Source organism: Oncorhynchus nerka, linkage group LG14, assembly GCF_034236695.1.
Source record: "Oncorhynchus nerka isolate Pitt River linkage group LG14, Oner_Uvic_2.0, whole genome shotgun sequence".
Taxonomy (NCBI): Eukaryota; Metazoa; Chordata; class Actinopteri; order Salmoniformes; family Salmonidae; genus Oncorhynchus; species Oncorhynchus nerka.
The window spans coordinates 81288193-81313499 of record NC_088409.1 but is presented as its reverse complement, the minus strand read 5'-3'; the positions used below and the strand labels follow the sequence as shown (position 1 = coordinate 81313499).

The 25307-nt window shown below is 47.5% G+C and overlaps 1 protein-coding gene across 2 annotated transcripts in view; it reads left to right on the top strand.

The window, feature by feature from the left end:
• The window catches only part of LOC115108932 (ephrin type-A receptor 4), a 121981-nt gene that overhangs the window by 15679 nt on the left and 80995 nt on the right, over window positions 1-25307 (top strand). For both annotated transcript variants that reach the window (XM_065000489.1, XM_065000488.1), the window contains exon 4: window positions 20405-20560. In XM_065000489.1, the coding sequence (XP_064856561.1) occupies window positions 20405-20560 (156 nt within the window). The remainder of the gene's footprint in view (window positions 1-20404; window positions 20561-25307) is intronic.

Here is a 25307-nt window from a genome sequence, read left to right as displayed (position 1 = left end):
GTAGACCTTCTCTTGCTCTATTCTCATAACCTTAACCTGTTGATCCTGACCGTAGACCGTCTCTTGCTCTATTCTCCTAACCTTAACCTGTTGATCCTGACCGTAGACCTTCTCTTGCTCTATTCTCCTAACCTTAACCTGTTGATCCTGACCGTAGACCTTCTCAACTGAAAGTGGTTCACATGATTGAATTATGGGGTATTACATATCACACAGCTTTCCAGTATTGATGTAGTTGTAAGAGATGTAGTCTCTGTCTCTCTCCGTCTCTATCCTCTCTCTCTGTCGCTCTCTCTTTCTCTCTGTGTCTCTCTGTCTCTCTGTCTCTGTCTCTCTCTGTTAACATTGTTAAATATGCACCAGGGAGCATCATCTAAATTCATCACGTAATTCTATTTATCCCTCTAGTCCCTCTTGACTTTAAATACACAAATGCATGTTAGGTTTGTATCTGTAGTCTCCCTCTCTCTTCTGCCCACTTTTCTCTCTATCTTTCTCCCTCTCTTCATGTATTTCTCTCTATCTTTCTCCCTCTCTTCATGTATTTCTCTCTATCTTTCCCCCTCTCTTCATGGGGCGGCAGGGTAGCCTAGTGGTTAGAGTGTTGGACTAGTAACCGAAAGGTTGCAAGTTCAAATCCCCGAGCTGACAAGGTACAAATCTGGCGTTCTGCCCCTGTTCCTAGGCCGTCATTGAAAATAAGAATATAGGTGTATGTAAAAAAAATAAATAAAAATAAAATAAAGGTGTATGTATTTCTTTGTGTCACCTCTCTCTCTCTTGCCCTCCCTTCTTCCATCTCTCCCTCTCTCTCCCGTTCTCTCCCTCTCCCTTTCCCTCCCTCTCCAGGGTTGTTAGTGCTAGTCAGGCTGTCTCTGGTGAAAGCACCGTGGTGAACATTATCGCATGTCTCTATTCCGACACACAAGCACGCACACACACACATTCACATACACTAGAATAGAATTGAATGTGCATGTCACTTTTTCTGCCTTTCTAGAGAAGCTCATTTTGTGTTGCTGTAAGGAGAGACGAGAATCTATTACCACCAGGTAGGGGAAAGGAAAAGCATGACAAAGAGGACGAAATGTCTCATGACGGAGGATCCTTTCGCCCCTTATTTTTTTCAGCAATCACGCTAAAATAATTGCTGTACCTTAGAGTCCTCATTTCTTGCTTGTTTAGCTTCACTTATGAGGAGCTTCACTTATGCTTCACTCCCTCTCCCTCTCCTCCTCCCTATCCCTCTCCTCCTCCCTATCCCTCTCCCTCTCTTCCTCCCTCTCCCTCTCCCCCTCCCTCTCCTCCTCCCTATCCCTCTCCCTCTCTTCCTCCCTCTCCCTCTCCCCCTCCCTCTCCTCCTCCCTCTTCCTCTCCCCCTCCCTCTCCTCACTCCTCCTCCCTCTCCCTCTCCTCCCTATCCCTCTCCCTCTCTTCCTCCCTCTCCCTCTCCCTCTCCTCCTCCCTATCCCTCTCCCTCTCTTCCTCCCTCTCCCTCTCCCCCTCCCTCTCCTCCTCCCTCTTCCTCTCCCCCTCCCTCTCCTCACTCCCCCTCCCTCTCCTCCTCCCTCTCCCTTCTCTCCTCCCTCTCCCTCTCTTCCTCTTCCTCTCCCTCTCCTCCTCCCTCTCCCTCTCCCTCTCCCCTCTCTTCCTCCCTCTCCCTCTCCCCCTCCCTCTCCTCCTCCCTCTCCATTCTCTCCTCCCTCTCCCTCTCCCTCTCCTCCTCCCTCTTCCTCTCCCTCTCCTCCTCCCTCTCCCTCTCCCTCTCCTCCTCCCTCTTCCCTCTCCCCCTCCCTCTCCTCACTCCCCCTCCCCATCCCTCCACCAGATGAATTGTAATTCAGTGATCATTACTGGAGGTGTTGAAGGTTTCTTCCTGCTCGTAGCACGGTCCTGGCTCAACTCTTTCCCCTGCTGTTCCTAACACTCATCGTCCTCTCTCCTCACACCCCATTCAGGCCAGGAAAAAAGTGCTTGTTGAGTGTGACCCAAGCAGGCGGGCAGCGCTCTGACAATACAAACACAACAAACGCAACCGAACGCCACCCGCATAACCCACATGTAACCACACTGTTAAAACTCCATTCATTTTTCAGCAAATATTCAGCTAACAACCGTGAACATTCAGGGGACATTGTGTAAAGAATGGTTTTGGAGCCAGCTCGTTCTCTCTCCACTCCACTCCCTCGTCTTTTTGAAAAGCATCCTCTCTTTGAAGGCTGCGACGGGAAGAGGGAACGATTAAAGTAGTCACGAAGCAAATTAACATGTCAAAAGAGCCAGAATAAATACCCCAGGCCGCTCTCTACCCAGACACCCCATCCCTCCCGTCTGCTCTCCCCTCTGCTTCCCTCTCTGTCCTTCCCTCTCTCCGTGGGTGACTTGTTTTTCAGTCTCCTCCTCTTTCTCTCTCACCACTCTTCTACCCCGCTTTCTTTTTCTTCCTTTCTCTCTTTCTCCTTTCTCTCTCTCTCTTATTCTCTCCTGGAAAAGCATGGTTGATGGACAGACAGAAGGCTCTGAGGAGGAGCTAGAGAGAAAGAGAGAGCGAGGGGGAGGGAGAGAGAGACATGGGCTCCAATCAAGAGGGCTCGGGCAGATCATTTGAAAGAGAGTGAATGAGAGAGGGTTTGAGGCTCTGAAAAGAAAAGAGAGCCACTGCCACTTTCATTGACTTGACTGAGGGAGAAATAGTACTTTTGTAAAAAGGAGAGAGAGAAAGAAGGGGGCAGCGAGATGGAGAATAAGACAAAGAAAGGGAGTTAAGTGGGAGAGATTTAGTTCCAGTTTGGCAGTCTTCCTTTTTCTCCACTTCATCCATCTCTTCACCATCTCCCCAAAATTTTAGAATTCTTCTAGAACTGATGTTGAGGTGTGTGTGTGTGTGTGTGTGTGTGTGTGTGTGTGTGTGTAAGGGATCCATCTCTGTGAAATGTGTATGTGCTTCTGTATGTACGTTTGTGATATTTATTGAGGTACGATCACCCCCTTAACCGTGACTTTTCTCTTAACATTTCAATCATGTAGCATGAGCAGCACAGCTGAATACAACACCAACATAACCACACATAGATGCTTTGCCTGCCAACTCTCCCTCGGTTTCTCACAATGGAGGCTGATTGCAAACACCTTGACGAGTGTTTCATCTATCTCTCTCTCATTCCCTCCCTCTCTCCTTCCATCTCTCTCTCATTCCCTCCCTCTCTCCTTCCATCTCTCTCTCCCTCTGATTTCTATCTTAAGCTCCCTCTATCCTGGCAGGCAGAGGAGGTGGTCTTTTCTTCACTCGGGATCTTCTTCCTGAGCTCAGAACTCCTCTGGGAATGAAAGGCCTGGCTGTGGTAATCAGTTAGGGGTTATGACAAAAAGAGCGCCCATGAAAAAAAAAGGCTTGATCTACTCTGATGGGCCAGAGTCTCGATTCAATGGCCATTTTAATAAGAAAAGGCCTCTTCTAATCACAATCTCCGTGCCGCTGGCACACTAGCCTTTCCCCCTCGGTAAACACACTGACATACGGGACACACACACACACTGATGAAACTCTGTGTCAGATCCAGAACTCAGGAGGTGGGGATAGCGATATGTATGTGATGTGTGTGTGTGTGTGTGTGTGTGTGTGTGTGTGTGTGTGTGTGTGTGTGTGTGTGTGTGAATAGATGAAGAGACAGAGAATAGATGGAGAGACAGAGAGAATAGATGGAGAGACAGAGAATAGATGGAGAGACAGAAAGAATAGATGGAGAGACAGAGAGAATAGATGGAGAGACAGAGAGAATAGATGGAGAGAGAGAGAATAGATGGAGAGACAGAGAGAATAGATGGAGAGACAGAGAGAATAGATGGAGAGACAGAGAGAATAGATGGAGAGACAGAGAGAATAGATGGAGAGACAGAGAGAATAGATGGAGAGACAGAGAATAGATGGAGAGACACCCAGAATAGATGGAGAGACAGAGAGAATAGATGGAAAGACCGAGAGAATAGATGGAGAGAGAGAGAATAGATGGAGAGAGAGAGAATAGATGGAGAGACCGAGAGAATAGATGGAGAGAGAGAGAATAGATGGAGAGAGAGAGAATAGATGGAATGAGAGAGAATAGATGGAGAGACAGAGAGAATAGATGGAGAGAGAGAGAATAGATGGAATGAGAGAGAATAGATGGAGAGACCGAGAGAATAGATGGAGAGAGAGAGAATAGATGGAGAGAGAGAGAATAGATGGAGAGAGAGAGAATAGATGGAGAGAGAGAGAATAGATGGAGAGACCGAGAGAATAGATGAGAGAGAGAATAGATGGAGAGAGAGAGAATAGATGGAGAGACAGAGAGAATAGATGGAGAGAGAGAGAATAGATGGAGAGACAGAGAGAATAGATGGAGAGACAGAGAATAGATGGAGAGAGAGAGAATATATGGAGAGACAGAGAGAATAGATGGAGAGACAGAAAGAATAGATGGAGAGACAGAGAATAGATGGAGAGAGAGAATAGATGGAGATGGAGAGACAGAGAGAATAGATGGAGAGACAGAGAGAATAGATGGAGAGAGAGAGAATAGATGGAGAGACAGAGAATAGATGGAGAGACAGACAGAATAGATGGAGAGACAGAGAGAATAGATGGAGAGACAGAGAATAGATGGAGAGACAGACAGAATAGATGGAGAGACATGGAGAGAATAGATGGAGAGAGATGGAGAGAGAGAATAGATGGAGAGAGAGAGAATAGATGGAGAGACAGAGAATAGATGGAGAGACAGAGAGAATAGAGAGAGAGAATAGATGGAGAGACAGACAGAGAATAGATGGAGAGACAGAGAGAATAGATGGAGAATAGATGGAGAGAGAGAGAATAGATGGAGATGGAGAGAGAATAGATGGAGAATAGATGGAGAGACAAAGAGAATAGATGGAGAGACAGAGAGAATAGATGGGAGAGAGAGAATAGATGGAGAGACAGAGAATAGATGGAGAGACAGACAGAATAGATGGAGAGACAGAGACAGAGAATAGATGGAGAGACAGAAAGAATAGATGGAGAGAGAATAGATGGAGAGAGAGAGAATAGATGGAGAGACAGAGAATAGATGGAGAGACACCCAGAATAGATGGAGAGACAGAGAATAGATGGAAAGACAGAGAGAATAGATGGAGAGACAGAGAATAGATGGAGAGAGAGAGAATAGATGGAATAGAGAGAGAGAATAGATGGAGAGACAGAGAGAATAGATGGAGAGACAGAAATAGATGGAGAGAGAGAATAGATGGAGAGAGAGAGAATAGATGAGAATAGAGAGAGACAGAGAATAGATGGAATGAGAGAGAATAGATGGAGAGACAGAGAATAGATGGAGAGAGAGAGAATAGATGGAGAGACAGAGAGAATAGATGGAGAGAGAGAGAATAGATGGAGAGAGAGAGAATAGATGGAGAGAGAGAGAATAGATGGAGAGAGAGAATAGATGGAGAGAGAGAGAATAGATGGAGAGAGAGAGAATAGATGGAGAGAGAGAGAATAGATGGAGAGACAGAGAGAATAGATGGAGAGAGAGAGAATAGATGGAGAGACAGAGAGAATAGATGGAGAGACAGAGAATAGATGGAGAGAGAGAGAATATATGGAGAGACAGAGAGAATAGATGGAGAGACAGAAAGAATAGATGGAGAGACAGAGAATAGATGGAGAGAGAGAATAGATGGAGAGACAGAGAATAGATGGAGAGACAGAGAGAATAGATGGAGAGAGAGAGAATAGATGGAGAGACAGAGAATAGATGGAGAGACAGACAGAATAGATGGAGAGACAGAGAGAATAGATGGAGAGACAGAGAATAGATGGAGAGACAGACAGAGAATAGATGGAGAGACAGAGAATAGAGAATAGATGGAGAGACAGAGAATAGATGGAGAGAGAATAGATGGGAGATGGAGAGAATAGATGGAGAGAGAATAGATGGAATAGATGGAGAGAGAGAATAGATGGAGAGACAGAGAGAATAGATGGAGAGACGAGAGAATAGATGGAGAGACAGAGAGAATAGATGGAGAGAGAGAGAATAGATGGATGGAGAGAGAGAGAATAGATGAGAGAATAGAGAGAGAATAGATGGAGAGACAGAGAGAATAGATGGAGAGAGAGAATAGATAGATAGATGGAGAGAGAGAATAGATGGAGAGACAGAGAATAGATGGAGAGACAGACAGAATAGATGGAGAGACAGAGAATAGATGGAGAGACGAGAGAATAGATGAGAATAGATGGAGAGAGAGAATAGATGGAGAGAGAGAATAGATGGAGAGACAGAGGAATAGATGGAGAGAGAATAGATGGAGAGACAGAGAGAATAGATGGAGAGACAGAGAGAATAGATGGAGAGAGAGAGAATAGATGGAGAGAGAGAGAATAGATGGAGAGAGAGAGAATAGATGGAGAGACAGAGAGAATAGATGGAGAGACAGAGAGAATAGATGGAGAGAGAGAGAATAGATGGAGAGACAGAGAATAGATGGAGAGACAGACAGAATAGATGGAGAGACAGAGAGAATAGATGGAGAGACCGAGAGAATAGATGGAGAGAGAGAGAATAGATGGAGAGAGAGAGAATAGATGGAGAGAGAGAGAATAGATGGAGAGACAGAGAGAATAGATGGAGAGACAGATGGAGAAGAGATAGAGAGAGAGAGAATAGATGGAGAGACAGAGAATAGATGGAGAGACAGACAGAATAGATGGAGAGACAGAGAATAGATGGAAGAGAGAGAATAGATGGAGAGAGAGAGAATAGATGGAGAGACAGAGAGAATAGATGGAGAGAGAGAGAATAGATGGAGAGAGAGAGAATAGATGGAGAGACAGAGAGAATAGATGGAGAGACAGAGAATAGATGGAGAGACAGACAGAATAGATGGAGAGACAAAGAGAATAGATGGAGAGACCGAGAGAATAGATGGAGAGACAGAGAGAATAGATGGAGAGACAGAGAATAGATCGAGAAAGAGAGAATAGATGGAGAGACAGACAGAATAGATGGAGAGACAGACAGAATAGATGGAGAGACAGAGAATAGATGGAGAGACAGAAAGAATAGATGGAGAGACAGAGATAATAGATGGAGAGACAGAGAGAATAGATGGAGAGACAGAGAATAGATGGAGAGACAGACAGAATAGATGGAGAGACAGAGATAATAGATGGAGAGACAGAGAGAATAGATGGAGAGACAGAGAGAATATATGGAGAGACAGAGAATAGATGGAGAGAGAGAGAATAGATGGAGAGAGAGAGAATAGATGGAGAGACAGAGAGAATAGATGGAGAGACAGAGAATAGATGGAGAGACAGAGAGAATAGATGGAGAGACAGAAAGAATAGATGGAGAGACAGAGAATAGATGGAGAGACAGAGAGAATAGATGGAGAGACAGAGAGAATAGATGGAGAGACAGAGAATAGATGGAGAGACAGACAGAATAGATGGAGAGACAGAGAGAATAGATGGAGAGACAGAGAATAGATGGAGAGACAGAGAGAATAGATGGAGAGACAGAGAGAATAGATGGAGAGACAGAGAGAATAGATGGAGAGACAGAGAGAATAGATGGAGAGACAGAGAGAATAGATGGAGAGACAGAGAGAATAGATGGAGAGACAGAGAGAATAGATGGAGAGACAGAGAGAATAGATGGAGAGACAGAGAGAATAGATGGAGAGACAGAGAGAATATATGGAGAGACAGAGAATAGATGGAGAGACAGAGAATAGATGGAGAGGGTGAGAGTATGGTAGTTTAGTGAGATGAAGAAAGAGATCAACAAGACAACAAGATGGTGAGAAAGCCGGCCATACATTTTCAATTGAAATGTTTTCTGTTCATGTTTGGGGTGTCCCTCTATCACTCTGTAGACGTGTCTGTCTGCACATCAAATGTGTAGCCTAAACGCTACACATTAGCACTGTAACCTGCCCTAACCGCACGCCATTTTCCTACATATCAGGTTACCCATCCTCCTCAGCCCTCCTCACCACCAGGTTCAACCAGCCAGGGGGAAAGCCAAGGGTTAACGATGGGGGCGTTACCATGACAAAGCAGCTGACAGCATTTTTAGCTTCCAGGGGTATTGCTTCCACGTCAACACATGACCTCATTTCTGGATCTGGAGTAGGCCTCTTCTCAGGGACAGGCAGGGGGAGGTCAGTGGGAGCAGCAACAGGTCTAAGAGACATGACAAGAGGTCAGGGGTCTGCAGAGTGACAGTAGTACTGGGGACTGTGTGATTCTGGGATGGGATGTTTGGAGAATTAGTGACCCTGCAAAGTTGTATGCATACACACAGGCCAGGCGGACGCACAAAAGGAATGCACTCAGTGTTCACACACACACACACACACACACACACACACACACACACACACACACACACACACACACACACACACACACACACACACACACACACACACACACACACACACACAGAGCGCATACACTAACACACAGAGCTCATACGTGCGCACATAAACACACACAGACACACAATAGGAGGTGTTTGGCCCCAGACAGACTGACGGCTGGGAGCTACTAGTGGATTACCTAATCAAACAACCTAAAATACCCTGCATGTGATTAGCAGATATTATTGAGGTTGTAGTAGTAAAATGCTTGTGTTTCTAGCTCCAACAGTGCAGTATTATCTAACTAAATGCTTGTGCTTCTAGCTCCAACAGTGCAGTATTATCTAACTAAATGCTTGTGCTTCTAGCTCCGACAGTGCAGTAATATCTAACTAAATGCTTGTGCTTCTAGCTCCAACAGTGCAGTATTATCTAACTAAATGCTTGTGCTTCTAGCTCCGACAGTGCAGTAATATCTAACTAAATGCTTGTGCTTCTAGCTCCAACAGTGTAGTAATATCTAACTAAATGCTTGTGCTTCTAGCTCCGACAGTGCAGTAATATCTAACTAAATGCTTGTGCTTCTAGCTCCGACAGTGTAGTAATATCTAACTAAATGCTTGTGCTTCTAGCTCCGACAGTGCAGTAATATCTAACTAAATGCTTGTGCTTCTAGCTCCGACAGTGCAGTAATATCTAACTAAATGCTTGTGCTTCTAGCTCCAACAGTGTAGTAATATCTAACTAAATGCTTGTGCTTCTAGCTCCGACAGTGCAGTAATATCTAACTAAATGCTTGTGCTTCTAGCTCCAACAGTGCAGTAATATCTAACTAAATGCTTGTGCTTCTAGCTCCGACAGTGCAGTAATATCTAACTAAATGCTTGTGCTTCTAGCTCCGACAGTGCAGTAATATCTAACTAAATGCTTGTGCTTCTAGCTCCGACAGTGCAGTAATATCTAACTAAATGCTTGTGCTTCTAGCTCCAACAGTGCAGTAATATCTAACTAAATGCTTGTGCTTCTAGCTCCGACAGTGCAGTAATATCTAACTAAATGCTTGTGCTTCTAGCTCCGACAGTGCAGTAATATCTAACTAAATGCTTGTGCTTCTAGCTCCGACAGTGCAGTAAAATCTAACTAAATGCTTGTGCTTCTAGCTCCAACAGTGCAGTAATATCTAACTAAATGCTTGTGCTTCTAGCTCCGACAGTGCACTAATATCTAACTAAATGCTTGTGCTTCTAGCTCCGACAGTGCAGTAATATCTAACTAAATGCTTGTGCTTCTAGCTCCAACAGTGCAGTAATATCTAACTAAATGCTTGTGCTTCTAGCTCCGACAGTACAGTAATATCTAACAAGTAATAGCTAACAAATTAACATACACCCAATACAACATAAACCCAATACAACATAAACCCAATACACACAAATCTGAGTAGGAATAAATTAAGACTAAATATATACCTATGGAATAGCGATGTTAGAGCAGAACAGACTAAGATACAGTAGAATAGTATAGAATACAGTATATACATATGAGATGAGTAATGCCAGATATGTAAACATTATTAAAGTGACTAGTGTTCCTTTCCTTAAAGTGGCCAGTGATTCCTAGTCTATGCCTATAGGCAGCAGCCTCTAATGTGCTAATGGTGGCTGTTTAACAGTCTGGTGATCTTGAGATAGAAGCTGTTTTTCAGTCTCTCGGTCCCAGCTTTGATGCACCTGTACTGACCTCACCGTTTGGATGATAACGGGGTGGACAGGCAGTGGTTTGGGTGTTTGATGGCCTTGATTATCTTTTTGGCCTTCCTGTGACATCGGGTGCTGTAGGTGTCCTGGACGGTAGGTAGTTTGCCCCCGGTGATGCGTTCGGAAGATCACGCTACCCTCTGGAGAGCCTTGCGGTTGCGGACGGTGCAGTTGCCATACCGGGTGGTGATGCAGCCCAACAGGATTTTTTCAATTGTGCATCTGTAAAAATATGTCAGGGTTTTAGGTGACAAGCCACATTTCTTTAGCCTCCTGAGGTTGAAGAGGCTCTGTTGCGCCTTCTTCACCACGCTCTCTGTTTGGGTGGTCCATTTCAGTTTGTCAGCGATGTGTACGCCAAGGATATGTGTGTGTGTGTGTGTGTGTGTGTGTGTGTAATGACTGAATTATGTACGTAGGTGATTTATAACGTGCTTGAGGAAATACTGACCTTTGTTTACCTTATTTATAGAGACAGTTTCCATATTGCTTCCCTTTCCTCTTCTCCTGTTCTTATAGCCGTGTGTGTGTTGTTTGTTCCCCTTTCACATCCTCCCTTTGCCTGTCCCAATCTTGTTGACTCTACAGTACAGGATAGAGACCACATCAGCCAATTGTTGATCTGTGTGTGGTGGGAAGTCCCTTAGCACAACAACACTAGCATACCCCCCACCACACTGTTAACCCCCCTTCTAATTGAATAAAAATCCAACTCAGGAAAGCATGTCAGATACTCCCCTCCCACCCTCTCACCACCACCTTTCCCCCTTCAGGACTCTGTGGAATTGTAGCATAGACATTTTATTAGATTTTTGAACATGTATTTGACCTTTATTTAACTAGGCAAGTCAGTTAGGAACAAATTTTCATTTTCAATGACGGCCTAAGAACAGTAACCACTTAGTTTACCTGCTGCACCACTGTCCCCTGCTAGAATAATCCCTCAAAGCCTGCTGTGTGTTTTTGTGCACAGAAGATTTTTAAACAGAGTGTATGTGCAGTATAAATGTGTATGAGAGACTTTGTGTGTGCTTGAGTGTACATGCAGTTGTGTATAGAACATATGCAAGAGTGTGTGTTGGGATGAGTGTGTGTGTTGGTGTGTATGTGTGTGTAGGCATTGTTATTCATTATCCACCTGCCGTGTGAATCCTGGGTCACAAAAGGTCTGTAGCGTTCTGGCGCTAACCCGGCCTGGGTGGTGCCACCTGCAGAACCTGGCACGGGCACAAGAGTGGAATCTGACCACCCCTCCACCTAATAGGGCCAAGTCAAGCAATGTTTCACCACACACAAAGGTGGATCTGTTTCAACTACCTGCCACTCTGTCTCTTTCCCGTCTCTCTGTTTCTCTCCCTCTGTCTTTCTTTGTCTCTCTCTGTCTCTGTCTTGCCCACTATCTCTTTCTTTCTCTCTGTCTCACTTTGTCTCAATCTCTCTCTGTTTTTTTTCTCTCTCGCTCTGGCTCTCTCGCTCTCCATCCCAGAAGTCCCCCTCCACACCCATTGTCCATTCTTGAAGGGTTGACTTTTCCTCTCAGTGTTCTGGGTGTAATACAGTCGATTTCGCTGATATAGCCATTGTGCTAAAAGGCTCCTGGACACTGTGGTCCAACACAGAGAGTACAGGGTGGAGTGGTGGAGAGGTGGGAAGTGGGGCCTACGTGACATAAAGAATACAGAGACCTGGGCCTGCAGGAGGTTTGAAAACAATATTTCAATATTAAAGTTATGCAATCCAAATAATAACAATAGTAGGTACCATGATGCAACCCGTTAAGCAAAATGGATGAGAGCAGTCATTACATTTTAAAAATGATCTGTCCTATGTTCTTAAATAGTCCAACTTGGAGTTTGATAGTGGTCTAAAATCATAAGTGTTGTTCATTTATGCACAAACAAAAATGATGCAAACAATTTCTCTATTCTTCGTTTGTACCTCAGGTTTTCCCTCTGTTGTGTTGCCCTCAGGTTTTGGCTTGGCGTGTTGGCCTCAGGTTTTCCCTCTGTTGTGTTGGCCTCAGGTTTTGGCTTGGCGTGTTGGCCTCAGGTTTTCCCTCTGTTGTGTTGGCCTCAGGTTTTGGCTTGGCGTGTTGGCCTCAGGTTTTCCCTCTGTTGTGTTGGCCTCAGGTTTTGGCTTGGCGTGTTGGCCTCAGGTTTTGGCTTGGCATGTTGGCCTCAGGTTTTGGCTTGGCGTGTTGGCCTCAGGTTTTGGCTTGGCGTGTTGGCCTCAGGTTTTGGCTTGGCGTGTTGGCCTCAGGTTTTGGCTTGGCGTGTTGGCCTCAGGTTTTCCCTCTGTTGTGTTGGCCTCAGGTTTTGGCTTGGCGTGTTGGCCTCAGGTTTTGGCTTGGCGTGTTGGCCTCAGGTTTTCCCTCTGTTGTGGTGGCCTCAGGTTTTGGCTTGGCGTGTTGGCCTCAGGGTTTGGCTTGGCATGTTGGCCTCAGGGTTTGGCTTGGCGTGTTGGCCTCAGGTTTTGGCTTGGCGTGTTGGCCTCAGGTTTTCCCTCTGTTGTGTTGGCCTCAGGTTTTCCCTCTGTTGTGTTGGCCTCAGGTTTTGGCTTGGCGTGTTGGCCTCAGGTTTTCCCTCTGTTGTGTTGGCCTCAGGTTTTGGCTTGGCGTGTTGGCCTCAGGTTTTCCCTCTGTTGTGTTGGCCTCAGGTTTTGGCTTGGCGTGTTGGCCTCAGGTTTTGGCTTGGCGTGTTGGCCTCAGGTTTTGGCTTGGCGTGTTGGCCTCAGGTTTTGGCTTGGCGTGTTGGCCTCAGGTTTTGGCTTGGCGTGTTGGCCTCAGGTTTTGGCTTGGCGTGTTGGCCTCAGGTTTTCCCTCTGTTGTGTTGGCCTCAGGTTTTGGCTTGGCGTGTTGGCCTCAGGTTTTGGCTTGGCGTGTTGGCCTCAGGTTTTCCCTCTGTTGTGTTGGCCTCAGGTTTTGGCTTGGCGTGTTGGCCTCAGGTTTTGGCTTGGCGTGTTGGCCTCAGGTTTTCCCTCTGTTGTGTTGGCCTCAGGTTTTGGCTTGGCGTGTTGGCCTCAGGTTTTGGCTTGGCGTGTTGGCCTCAGGTTTTGGCTTGGCGTGTTGGCCTCAGGTTTTGGCTTGGCGTGTTGGCCTCAGGTTTTGGCTTGGCGTGTTGGCCTCAGGTTTTGGCTTGGCGTGTTGGCCTCAGGTGTTGGCTTGGCGTGTTGGCCTCAGGGTTGGCTGCGTTTGGCCTCAGGTTTTGGCTTGGCGTGTTGGCCTCAGGTTTTGGCTTGGCGTGTTGGCCTCAGGTTTTGGCTTGGCGTGTTGGCCTCAGGTTTTGGCTTGGCGTGTTGGCCTCAGGTTTTGGCTGTTGGCCTCAGGCGTGTTGGCCTCAGGTTTTGGCTTGGCGTGTTGGCCTCAGGTTTTGGCTTGGCGTGTTGGCCTCAGGTTTTCCCTCTGTTGTGTTGGCCTCAGGTTTTGGCTTGGCGTGTTGGCCTCAGGTTTTCCCTCTGTTGTGTTGGCCTCAGGTTTTGGCTTGGCGTGTTGGCCTCAGGTTTTGGCTTGGCGTGTTGGCCTCAGGTTTTGGCTTGGCGTGTTGGCCTCAGGTTTTGGCTTGGCGTGTTGGCCTCAGGTTTTGGCAGCGTGTTGGCGTGTTGGCCTCAGGTTTTGGCTTGGCGTGTTGGCCTCAGGTTTTCCCTCTGTTGTGTTGGCCTCAGGTTTTGGCTTGGCGTGTTGGCCTCAGGTGTTTCAGGTTTTGGCGTGTTGGCCTCAGGTTTTGGCTTGGCGTGTTGGCCTCAGGTTTTGGCTTGGCGTGTTGGCCTCAGGTTTTGGCTTGGCGTGTTGGCCTCAGGTTTTGGCTTGGCGTGTTGGCCTCAGGTTTTGGTTGGCCTCAGGTTTTGGCTCTGGCGTGTTGGCCTCAGGTTTTGGCTTGGCGTGTTGGCCTCAGGTTTTGGCTTGGCGTGTTGGACTCAGGTTTTCCCTCTGTTGTGTTGGCCTCAGGTTTTGGCTTGGCGTGTTGGCCTCAGGTTTTCCCTCTGTTGTGTTGGCCTCAGGTTTTGGCTTGGCGTGTTGGCCTCAGGTTTTGGCTTGGCGTGTTGGCCTCAGGTTTTGGCTTGGCGTGTTGGCCTCAGGTTTTGGCTTGGCGTGTTGGCCTCAGGTTTTGGCTTGGCGTGTTGGCCTCAGGTTTTCCCTCTGTTGTGTTGGCCTCAGGTTTTGGCTTGGCGTGTTGGCCTCAGGTTTTGGCTTGGCGTGTTGGCCTCAGGTTTTGGCTTGGTGTGTTGGCCTCAGGTTTTGGCTTGGCGTGTTGGCCTCAGGTTTTGGCTTGGCGTGTTGGCCTCAGGTTTTGGCTTGGCGTGTTGGCCTCAGGTTTTGGCTTGGCGTGTTGGCCTCAGGTTTTGGCTTGGCGTGTTGGCCTCAGGTTTTCCCTCTGTTGTGTTGGCCTCAGGTTTTGGCTTGGCGTGTTGGCCTCAGGTTTTGGCTTGGCGTGTTGGCCTCAGGTTTTCCCTCTGTTGTGTTGGCCTCAGGTTTTGGCTTGGCGTGTTGGCCTCAGGTTTTGGCTTGGCGTGTTGGCCTCAGGTTTTGGCTTGGCGTGTTGGCCTCAGGTTTTGGCTTGTCGTGTTGGCCTCAGGTGTTGGCTTGGCGTGTTGGCCTCAGGTGTTGGCTTGGCGTGTTGGCCTCAGGTTTTGGCTTGGCGTGTTGGCCTCAGGTTTTGGCTTGGCGTGTTGGCCTCAGGTTTTGGCTTGGCGTGTTGGCCTCAGGTTTTGGCTTGGCGTGTTGGCCTCAGGTTTTGGCTTGGCGTGTTGGCCTCAGGTTTTCCCTCTGTTGTGTTGGCCTCAGGTTTTGGCTTGGCGTGTTGGCCTCAGGTTTTGGCTTGGCGTGTTGGCCTCAGGTTTTGGCTTGGAGTGTTGGCCTCAGGTTTTGGCTTGGCGTGTGTTCATAGTTGTGTCAGATAAAGCCATTTGAATTAGAGCAGCTTCTTGGGTGGCTCCTGGGTGATGGATTGCTTCTGTTGGAAATACATTTATAAATCATCTGACTGACAGACAGACCCAGACAGACCTCTGGCAACCAAGGGGAACTGGTCTGGCATCAGCTTTATATATTAGCCATGTTCGCTCTCCTATCAACTGTTATCATTTTTTGATAAAATTGGACCTTAATTAGGGCTACTATGGACATCACCCCAGATATTAGCGTTTAGTGCTTCTACTACGACTCCTTTTCCCACCATACAGGTTAAGGTTAAGATGCGTGTCTGTCATCAATCATTGTGATAGGTTTCGGTGGCCGTGTGTCTCTCATCCATCACACTGATAGGTTTCGGTGGCCGTGTAGCTGCGTGTCACCTTCAGAGCCGGGGGTATTTAATAACCCCACAAACTGAGTTAACAACTTAACCTGTTCCACGATCCTGCTGTTTTAATGACAGTTGCTAGCGGTTAGCGCCTAGTTAGCCCCAGCTAATAGCCAGAGGCTCAGGTTTTTGGATTTGTATGTGTTTTTTTTTAATGTTTCACTTTTTCTCTCTCTATGTGAGTTTGTGTGTGTGCGTTGGAAGGGGTAGTGAGTCCATTACTTAGAAACCTGTTTTATTCCGGCTGTCTGCTAGCTGGGAGAGAGAGAGAGAGCGAGAGAGAGAGGGAGGAGAGAGAGAGAGAGAGAGAGAGAGAGAGAGCCCAAACTGTTGCAACAAACTTGGAAGCACAAAATTGTCTAGAATGTCATTGTATGCTGTAGCATTAAGATTTACCTTCACTGGAACTAAGGGGCCTAGCCCAGACCATGAAAAACAACCCCAGACCGTTATTAATTCTCCACCAAACTTTACAGTTGGCAAGGACAGACCATTTTTACTGATACGCGCTTCAGCACTCGGCAGTCCCATTCTGTGAGCTTGTGTGGCCTACCACTATGCGGCTGAGCAGTTGTTGCTCCTAGACGTTTCCACTTCACAAAAACTGCACTTTACAGTTGACCGGGGCAGCACTAGCAGGGCAGACATTTTATGAAATGACTTGTTGGGAAGGTGGTAACTTATGACGGTGCCACATTGAAAGTCACTGAGCTCTTCAGTAAGGCCATTCTACTGTCAATGTTTGTCTATGGAGATTGCATGGCGGTGTGCTCATTTTTATACACATGAGTGGCTGAAATAGCAAAATCCACTCATTTGAAGAGGTGTCCACATACTTTTGTATATATAGTGTAGTTTGAAAATAACATGCTGACTCTTTAAGGTAGAGGAAAGAAGGAGATTCTCTCTTTGCCCTCAGGTTTGAAAACAGATCGCTTTGTTGTGAAAGAAAAGGCTTTGTGAGGACGCCTCAGTCCCCTTCAGAAGAACACTCACTGTCTGTTAGGACTGAGACAAGAGCCACTGAATGTCAGAACCAAAAGAAAACAAAGCATTTGGAAGAAAGGGGGAAACGATATAGTTTGAACTTGATTATTTTTCGGTATAAAGGAAGCAATTGTTCTGTCTGGGAAAGCCCAGTTTATGTGTGTTTAGCGTGTTGCATTCTTGGGTTTTGGCTGGCTATTCATGGGGTTATTTCGTTCTTTCTATCATGCTTTATGTCTCGGGTGTATAGGAAGCTTTGTTGTGTGGCCTGGTGAGTGGGTATCTGCCATGGTTTGCGTGCGGGTCAGTTGATAAAGTTTTAGTAGCTGGATGTGTGGGCTAGTGTATTTCAGTAGGCTACTGTGGAGGATATTGTGGGCTATTTGAAGACTAATGTGCAGGTAGTTGTCATTGTGTGGAGGACATTGTTGAGTTTTTAGTCGGTGGATGTGTAGGTAGTTAGTTGTCATTGTATCGCCAGCTTTTGTGTGGTTTTTGCAGATGGTCGCGTCGGCCGTTTTGTTTTGAACAGATGTTTTCCACTTTCCCATCGTCTCACACGGTGAGCCCAATTCACCAACACAATCCCCACCACCCCGACAAAATGACTCGTTAACTCTCAGAAGCCCCCTCTCCTTATCCCACACCCCCACATGTGCTTCAGCTTACAGACAACACAGAGAGAGGAGAGAGGGGTGAGGAAGGGTGACAAAGAAAAGACTAAAGCAATAGAGGAGGGTTGAATGAGTGAAAGAAGCGAGAGGAATGAAGGGAGGAATGCGATGTCCCAGTCGATTCCATTTTGAGCCATTCCAGAATAGAACAGTAAGTCATCAGTCCCTTTGATCTCCCGGCACCAAGATCTGGCACCTGACAAAAACCTACCGCTCTGAAAGGAGGCATGGGGAGAGAGAGAAGGAGTTGGAGGAGAGAAGGAGGGAGGGAGGGAGGGAGAGAGGAATAGGGACATGAGGAAAAGGAAATGGGGATATAGAGAAAAATACTATTACAGAGGGAAGGTTGTGTGAATGCTAATGGAGAATCAGACGATATAATGAAGGCTCCTTACCTAGCCTAGCCCAGCCCAGCCCATATGACTTCCTCTGAATTTCTCTGTGTGTGTGCCTGTTAATGTGTGTATGTGTCTGTTAATGTTTGCGTGCATGTTGGTCATGGCCGGTCTGGGCAGTGATACATCCATGTGGTCTTAAGGGAGATTCCTTAGTAAATCCTCAGTCGTTCAGACCACCCAGCATTGTGGTTTCTCTCTCTCTCTCTCTCTCTCTCTCTCTCTCTCTCTCTCTCTCTCTCTCTCTCTCTCTCTCTCTCTCTCTCTCTCTCTCTCTCTCTCTCTCTCTCTCTCTCTCTCTCTCTCTCTCTCTCTCTCTCTCTCTCTCTCTCTCTCTCAAGCAAATTCCCTAGCTTTACTAGGATTTCACCCTCTCTTCCTAGTGCCTTTTCCTATCCGCAGGGCAAGAAACCATTATAAACACTTCTCTATGTTGACATACCCTTTCAAACTATTTCCAAGATGCAAAATCCAGACCACAAATGAAGATGCCAACCAATCTCTATGTCAAAGGGGGATTTTGAGGGTTTGCAAATAATTCTGCTGAAGAATAAGGCAGGGTCTATTTGGTAGTGGAGGTCACCTCAGGGCAGATTGATTATCACAGAGTAATAAACCCCTCAGCCGTGCACAGTGTGAGCTGGATCTCTCCTTTATCATTACACAGAGGCCATGGCTCAAAGACCCAGAAGCATGGACCTCAATTAACTCTCCCCCCAGCTTTCAGTGAGGGGTGATCATTCTAAACCAGCTGGACTTCCCCCGTGCCTCCCCTGGTCAGCTTCCTGGTCATAGCACATTGACAAAACCCCCTCCTAAACCTGACGTTTCTCTTAAAACTCTCAAAACAGTCACAACCCCTCAACACAATACCCGTCCCTGTCGTGCCTCTGTGACGCATTTTGGCGTTAAAGATTGTCAAAGATCCTGAACAGATAGAGAGATAACACAAAGCACCTTCCGTTTTAATCCTCTACTCTGTCTTCCACTGTGAGAACAAGACTAGTGGCTCTCCTCTCCTCTAACCCCTGCCGGCGTGAATCAAAGAGGACCTTAGCGCTGAGCGTTAGCTGGTGAAGCGGCAGGGATTGGGTCTGATTGACTGGGAGGGGATGTGGAGATAAAGACTCAGCAGGTAGCAAGCAGCAAGCTGTACTGGGCTGGGCTGGGCTGCTGGGCTGGGCTGGGCTGGACTGGGCTGGGCTGTACTGGGCTGGGCTGTGCTGTACTGGGCTGGGCAGTGCTGGGCTGTGCTGTACTGGGCTGTACTGGGCTGTGCTGGGCTGTACTGTACTGGGCTGGGCTGGGCTGTACTGGGCTGGGCTGTGCTGAGCTGTGCTGTGCTGGGCTGGGCTGGGCTGTACTGGGCTGTGCTTGGCTGTGCTGAGCTGGGCTGTGCTGGGCTGTACTGGGCTGGGCTGGGCTGGGCTGTGCTGAGCTGTGCTGAGCTGGGCTGTGCTGGGCTGTGCTGGGCTGTGTGATACCAAAGGCTATGCTAGTCCTGTGGCTAGCTGATGTTAACGGTGGAGGGAGAGGAAGACACACAGGGAAAGGAGCCCAGTTTCATTATTGTGGCGCAGAGTATGGGATTTCCCTCACTTTTTGGGGTTTGTGGACTTTCTTGTGTGTGGGTAGGTGTGTGTGTGTTCCTTGTGTGTGAGAGAGTCTGTGTGAAAAGGAATGAGTTTGAGTTGGCGTGGTGGATGCATGCGGGACTTTGAACACTACGCAAAGTGTTTGTGTGTTTTGTCTCATGAATTTATGAATATGGATTTACAAATTCATGCCTTTGAATGCCTTTTTGGGACTGATGGACTTACCCAGCCTTGTATAAAACACTCAGATAATTACACACTTATATTCTACAGGGAAATGATTCCTCACACACACACACACACACACACACACACACACACACACACACACACACACACACACACACACTTACAGTGTCAACATAGCATAGTTACACACACACACACACACACACACACACACACACACACACACACACACACACACACACACACACACACACACACACACACACACACACACACACACACACACACACACACACACACACACACACACCAGGGATCAATGCCAGGGCTCAATGCCATTTGCTGGTCCTGCCAAGGACTCAGTGATTGACAGGCTATTTGGCCCAATCGGTATCCTGGCTGTCTGAACCCCCCCTCTCACAGACTCCATCTTTTGTCCTCCTCTTCTGGTCCAGTGCTCTTGGGTGAAATGGAACCCTCTAGACTTCCCAGACATTATGGAAACCAGTACAGTAGAGAGGAACTCCTTGAAAGCCGAGATCTCAGATTTAGCTGTCAATCAAGAGGAAAGGGTAGCACCAACCTTCACCATAGTCAGAAAAGTGTAACCTAGGTTACAATTTGAGGCATTTGTAGTGTAGTGTAGGCCTTATGGACTGAGAACCTGGCTCAGAGGAGACACTGGGCCAAACGAGGTGACATTTGTTTGTTAATTGTGTTGGAACGCCCATGGCGTTGCGTACATTGCACATTGCAGCCCTGCCAATAAAGCATAGTTTAATTCTAGAGAGGGAGTTTTTTTTTGTAACTCTTGTATGGTAACTTCTCTCTATATTATTCTGATGAAAGCCAGCCACAGGGCATTGGTGAAATGTCTGGGTTTGAGAGGAGAGATGGGTAGAGCTGGAGAAAATGAATAGAAGATAGAAACCTCAGTCAGCTTGTTGAATCGCCCAACAAGAGAAGGAGAAATAGAAAGCCAGAAAGAGAGAGATAGATATGATTGACAGAGAACAGCATTACACAGTGGTTTTACTATCTTGTAGTGTGTACTCCCTGTGAGTGTTCTATGTTCCCTGCCGACTGACTTTGTCTCTCTCGCTATCTGTGTTCTTACAGCCTGTAAGATTGGCTACTACCGTGCCCTGGCCACAGACGGTGTCTGCTCCAAGTGTCCTCTCCACAGCTACTCTGTCAGAGAGGGATCCACATCCTGTGCCTGTGACAAGGGCTACTTCCGCTCAGAGACTGACCCTGCATCCATGCCATGCACCAGTAAGTGTACACGCATGCGCGCACACACACACACACGCACACACACACACACACGCACACACACACACACACACACACACACACACACACACACACACACACACACACACACACACACACACACACACACACACACACACACACACACACACACACACACACACACACACACACACACACACACAGAGCGCATACACTAACACACAGAGCTCATACGTGTGCACATAAACACACACAGACACACAATAGGAGGTGTTTGGCCCCAACACACAGCTGGTGTTTAATAGTTGCATTCTGATTCCAGGAGGTACTTAGTGATCACTCAATGTGACAAAGAACTAATGAGGAAACACTGCATCCAAGATTCACTCTTCCACCAGAGAGAGAGAGCGATAGGGAAGGAGAGAGAGCAATAGGGAAGGAGAGTGATAGAGATTGATAGGGAAGGAGAGAGAGAGTGATAGGGAAGGAGAGAGAGAGACTGATAGGGAAGGACAGAGAGAGAGTGATAGGGAAGGAGAGAGAGCAATAGGGAAGGAGAGAGAGCAATAGGGAAGGAGAGAGAGCGATAGGGAAGGAGAGAGAGCAATAGGGAAGGAGAGAGAGAGAGTGATAGGGAAGGAGAGAGAGAGACTGATAGGGAAGGACAGAGAGAGACTGATAGGGAAGGAGAGAGAGAGAGTGATAGGGAAGGAGAGCGAGAGAGTGATAGGGAATGAGAGAGAGAGAGTGATAGGGAAGGACAGAGAGAGAGTGATAGGGAAGGAGAGAGAGAGACTGATAGGGAAGGAGAGAGAGAGAGTGATAGGGAAGGAGAGAGAGAGACTGATAGGGAAGGAGAGAGAGTGATAGGGAAGGAGAGAGAGAGACTGATAGGGAAGGACAGAGAGAGAGTGATAGGGAAGGAGAGAGAGCAATAGGGAAGGAGAGTGAGAGAGAGTGATAGGGAAGGGAGAGAGAGAGAGTGATAGGGAAGGAGAGAGAGAGAGTGATAGGGAAGGAGAGAGAGAGAGTGATAGGGAAGGAGAGAGAGAGAGTGATAGGGAAGGAGAGAGAGAGAGTGATAGGGAAGGAGAGAGAGAGTGATAGGGAAGGACAGAGAGAGAGTGATAGGGAAGGAGAGAGAGAGCGATAGGGAAGGAGAGAGAGCAATAGGGAAGGAGAGAGAGCAATAGGGAAGGAGAGTGAGAGAGAGTGATATGGGGAAGGAGAGAGAGAGACTGATAGGGAAGGACAGAGAGAGAGTGATAGGGAAGGAGAGAGAGCAATAGGGAAGGAGAGAGGGCAATAGGGAAGGAGAGTGAGAGAGAGTGATAGGGAAGGAGAGAGAGAGAGTGATAGGGAAGGAGAGTGAGAGAGTGATAGGGAAGGAGAGAGAGAGTGATAGGGAAGGACAGAGAGAGAGTGATAGGGAAGGAGAAAGAGAGAGTGATAGGATAGGAGAGAGAGAGAGAGCGATAGGGAAGGAGAGAGAGAGAGTGATAGGATAGGAGAGAGAGAGAGCAATAGGGAAGGAGAGAGAGAGTGATAGGGAAGGACAGAGAGAGAGTGATAGGGAAGGAGAAAGAGAGAGTGATAGGGAAGGAGAGAGAGAGAGCAATAGGGAAGGAGAGAGAGAGAGAGTGATAGGGAAGGAGAGAGAGAGAGCGATAGGGAAGGAGAGAGAGAGAGAGTGATAGGGAAGGAGAGAGAGAGAGCGATAGGGAAGGAGAGAGAGATAACGATAGGGAAGGAGAGAGAGAGAGGGATAGGGAAGGGGAGAGAGAGTGATAGGGAAGGAGAGAGAGCAATAGGGAAGGAGAGTGAGAGAGAGTGATAGGGAAGGAGAGAGAGAGACTGATAGGGAAGGACAGAGAGAGAGTGATAGGGAAGGAGAGAGAGCAATAGGGAAGGAGAGTGAGAGAGAGTGATAGGGAAGGAGAGAGAGAGAGAGTGATAGGGAAGGAGAGAGAGAGTGATAGGGAAGGAGAGAGAGAGAGTGATAGGGAAGGAGAGAGAGAGAGATGATAGGGAAGGAGAGAGAGAGAGAGTGATAGGGAAGGAGAGAGAGAGAGAGTGATAGGGAAGGAGAGAGAGAGAGTGATAGGGAAGGAGAGAGCAATAGGGAAGGAGAGTGAGAGAGAGTGATAGGGAAGGAGAGAGAGAGTGATAGGGAAGGACAGAGAGAGAGAGATAGGGAAGGACAGAGAGAGAGTGATAGGGAAGGAGAGAGAGAGCGATAGGGAAGGAGAGAGAGCAATAGGGAAGGAGAGAGAGCAATAGGGAAGGAGAGTGAGAGAGAGTGATAGGGAAAGAGAGAGAGACTGATAGGGAAGGACAGAGAGAGTGATAGGGAAGGAGAGAGCAATAAAGGGAAGAGAGAGGGCAATAGGGAAGGAGAGTGAGAGAGAGTGATAGGGAAGGAGAGAGAGAGAGTGATAGGGAAGGAGAGAGAGCAATAGGGAAGGAGAGAGAGCAATAGGGAAGGAGAGTGAGAGAGAGTGATAGGGAAGGAGAGAGAGAGAGTGATAGGGAAGGAGAGAGAGCAATAGGGAAGGAGAGTGAGAGAGAGTGATAGGGAAGGAGAGAGAGAGAGCGATAGGGAAGGAGAGAGAGCAATAGGGAAGGAGAGAGAGCAATAGGGAAGGAGAGAGAGCGATAGGGAAGGAGAGAGAGAGAGCGATAGGGAAGGAGAGAGAGCAATAGGGAAGGAGAGAGAGCGATAGGGAAGGAGAGAGAGAGAGCGATAGGGAAGGAGAGAGAGCGATAGGGAAGGAGAGAGAGCAATAGGGAAGGAGAGAGAGCAATAGGGAAGGAGAGTGAGAGAGAGTGATAGGGAAGGAGAGAGAGAGACTGATAGGGAAGGACAGAGAGAGAGTGATAGGGAAGGAGAGAGAGATAGCGATAGGGAAGGAGCGTGAGAGAGAGTGATAGGGAAGGAGAGTGAGAGAGAGTGATAGGGAAGGAGAGAGAGAGAGTGATAGGAAGGAGAGAGAGTGAGGAAGGAGAGAGAGAGAGTGATAGGGAAGGAGAGAGAGAGAGCGATAGGGGAAGGAGAGAGAGCAATAGGGAAGAGAGAGAGCAATAGGGAAGGAGAGAAGCGATAAAGGGAAGGAGAGAGAGAGCGATAGGGAAGGAGAGAGAGCAATAGGGAAGGAGAGAAGGAGGGAGGAGAGAGCGATAGGGAAGGAGGAGACAATAGGAAGGGAAAAGCGATAAAGGGAAGGAGCGATAAGGAAGGAGAGAGAGCAATAGGGAAGGAGAGAGAGCAATAGGGAAGAAGAGTGAGAGAGAGTGATAGGGAAGGAGAGAGAGAGAGCAGAGCAATAGGGAAGGAGAGAGCAATAAGGGGAAGGAGAGAACAATAGGGAAGGAGAGAGAATAGGGAAGGAGAGAGAGCAATAGGGGAAGGAGAAACAATAGGAAGGAGAGTGCAGTGATAGGGAAGGAAGAGAGAGTGAGAGTGATAGGGAAGAGAAGAGTGAAAGGAAGGAGAGAGATGATAGGGAAGGAGAGAGTGATAGGGAAGGAAGAGAGTGATAGGGAAGGAAGAAGGAGAAGCAATAGGGAGGGAAGAGAGAGACAAAAAGGGAAGGAGAGAGAGTGATAGGGAGAAGGAGAGAGTGATAGGGAAGGAGAGAGAGTGATAAAGGGAAGGAGAGAGAGCAATGATAAGGGAAGGAGAGAGACAATAGGGAAGGAGAGTGAATAGAGGAAGAGAGACAATAGGGAAGGAGAGAGAGAGTGATAAAGGAATAGGAGAGGATAGGGAGGAGAGCAATAGGGAAGGAGAAAAGAGAGGAGAGCAATAGGGAAGGGAGTGATAAGGGAAGGAGAGAGAGAGTGATAGGGAAGGAGAAGAGAAGATGATAGGGAAGGACAGGTGATAGGGAAGGAGAAAGCGATAAAGGAAGAGAGAGCGATAGGGAAGGAGAGAGAGAGAGTGATAGGAAGGAGAGAGAGAGAGCAATAGGGAAGGAGAGATAAAGGAAGAGAGAGTGATATAGGAAGGAGAGAGAGAGAGTGATAGGGAAGGGAGAGAGAGATAAATGTAAAGGGAAGGAGAGAGAGTGATAGGGAAGGAAGGAAGAAGTGATAGGGAAGGAGAAAGTGATAGGGAAGAAGAAGAGTGATAGGGAAGGAGAGAGAGTGAGGGAAGGAGAAGTGATAAAGGAAGGAGAAGACCAATAGGAAGGGAGAGGAGAGAGCAGAGAAGGAAGGAGAGAGAGTGATAGGGAAGGAGAGAGAGTGATAAGGGAAGGAGAGAGAGATAGGGAAAGTGATGGGGAAGGAGAGAGAGAGATAGGATAAGGGGAGAGGAAGGAGAGATAAGTGATAGGGAAGGACAGAGAGAGAGTGAGGAGAGAGAGAGTGATAGGGAAGGAAGAGAAACAATAGGGAAGGAGAGAGAAGAGGGAAGGGGAGAGAGAGGATAGGGAAGAGAGAGTAGGGAAGGAGAAGAGAGATAGGGAAGGAGGAAGGAGAGAGTGATAAAGGGAAGGACAAGGAAGAGGAGAGAGATGAAAGAGAGTGATAGGGAAGGAGAGAGAGAGTGATAGGGAAGGAGAGAGAAGAGTGATAGGATAGGAGAGAGAGTGATAGGAAGGAGAGATAGGGAAGGAAGGAGAGAGAGTGATAGGGAAGGAGAGAGAGAGTGATAGGGAAGGAGAAGTGAGGGGAGAGAAGAGTGATAGGGAAGGAAGAGAGAGAGTCGATAGGAAGGAGAGAGAGAGAGTGAACAATAGGGAAGGAGAAGAGTGATAGGGAA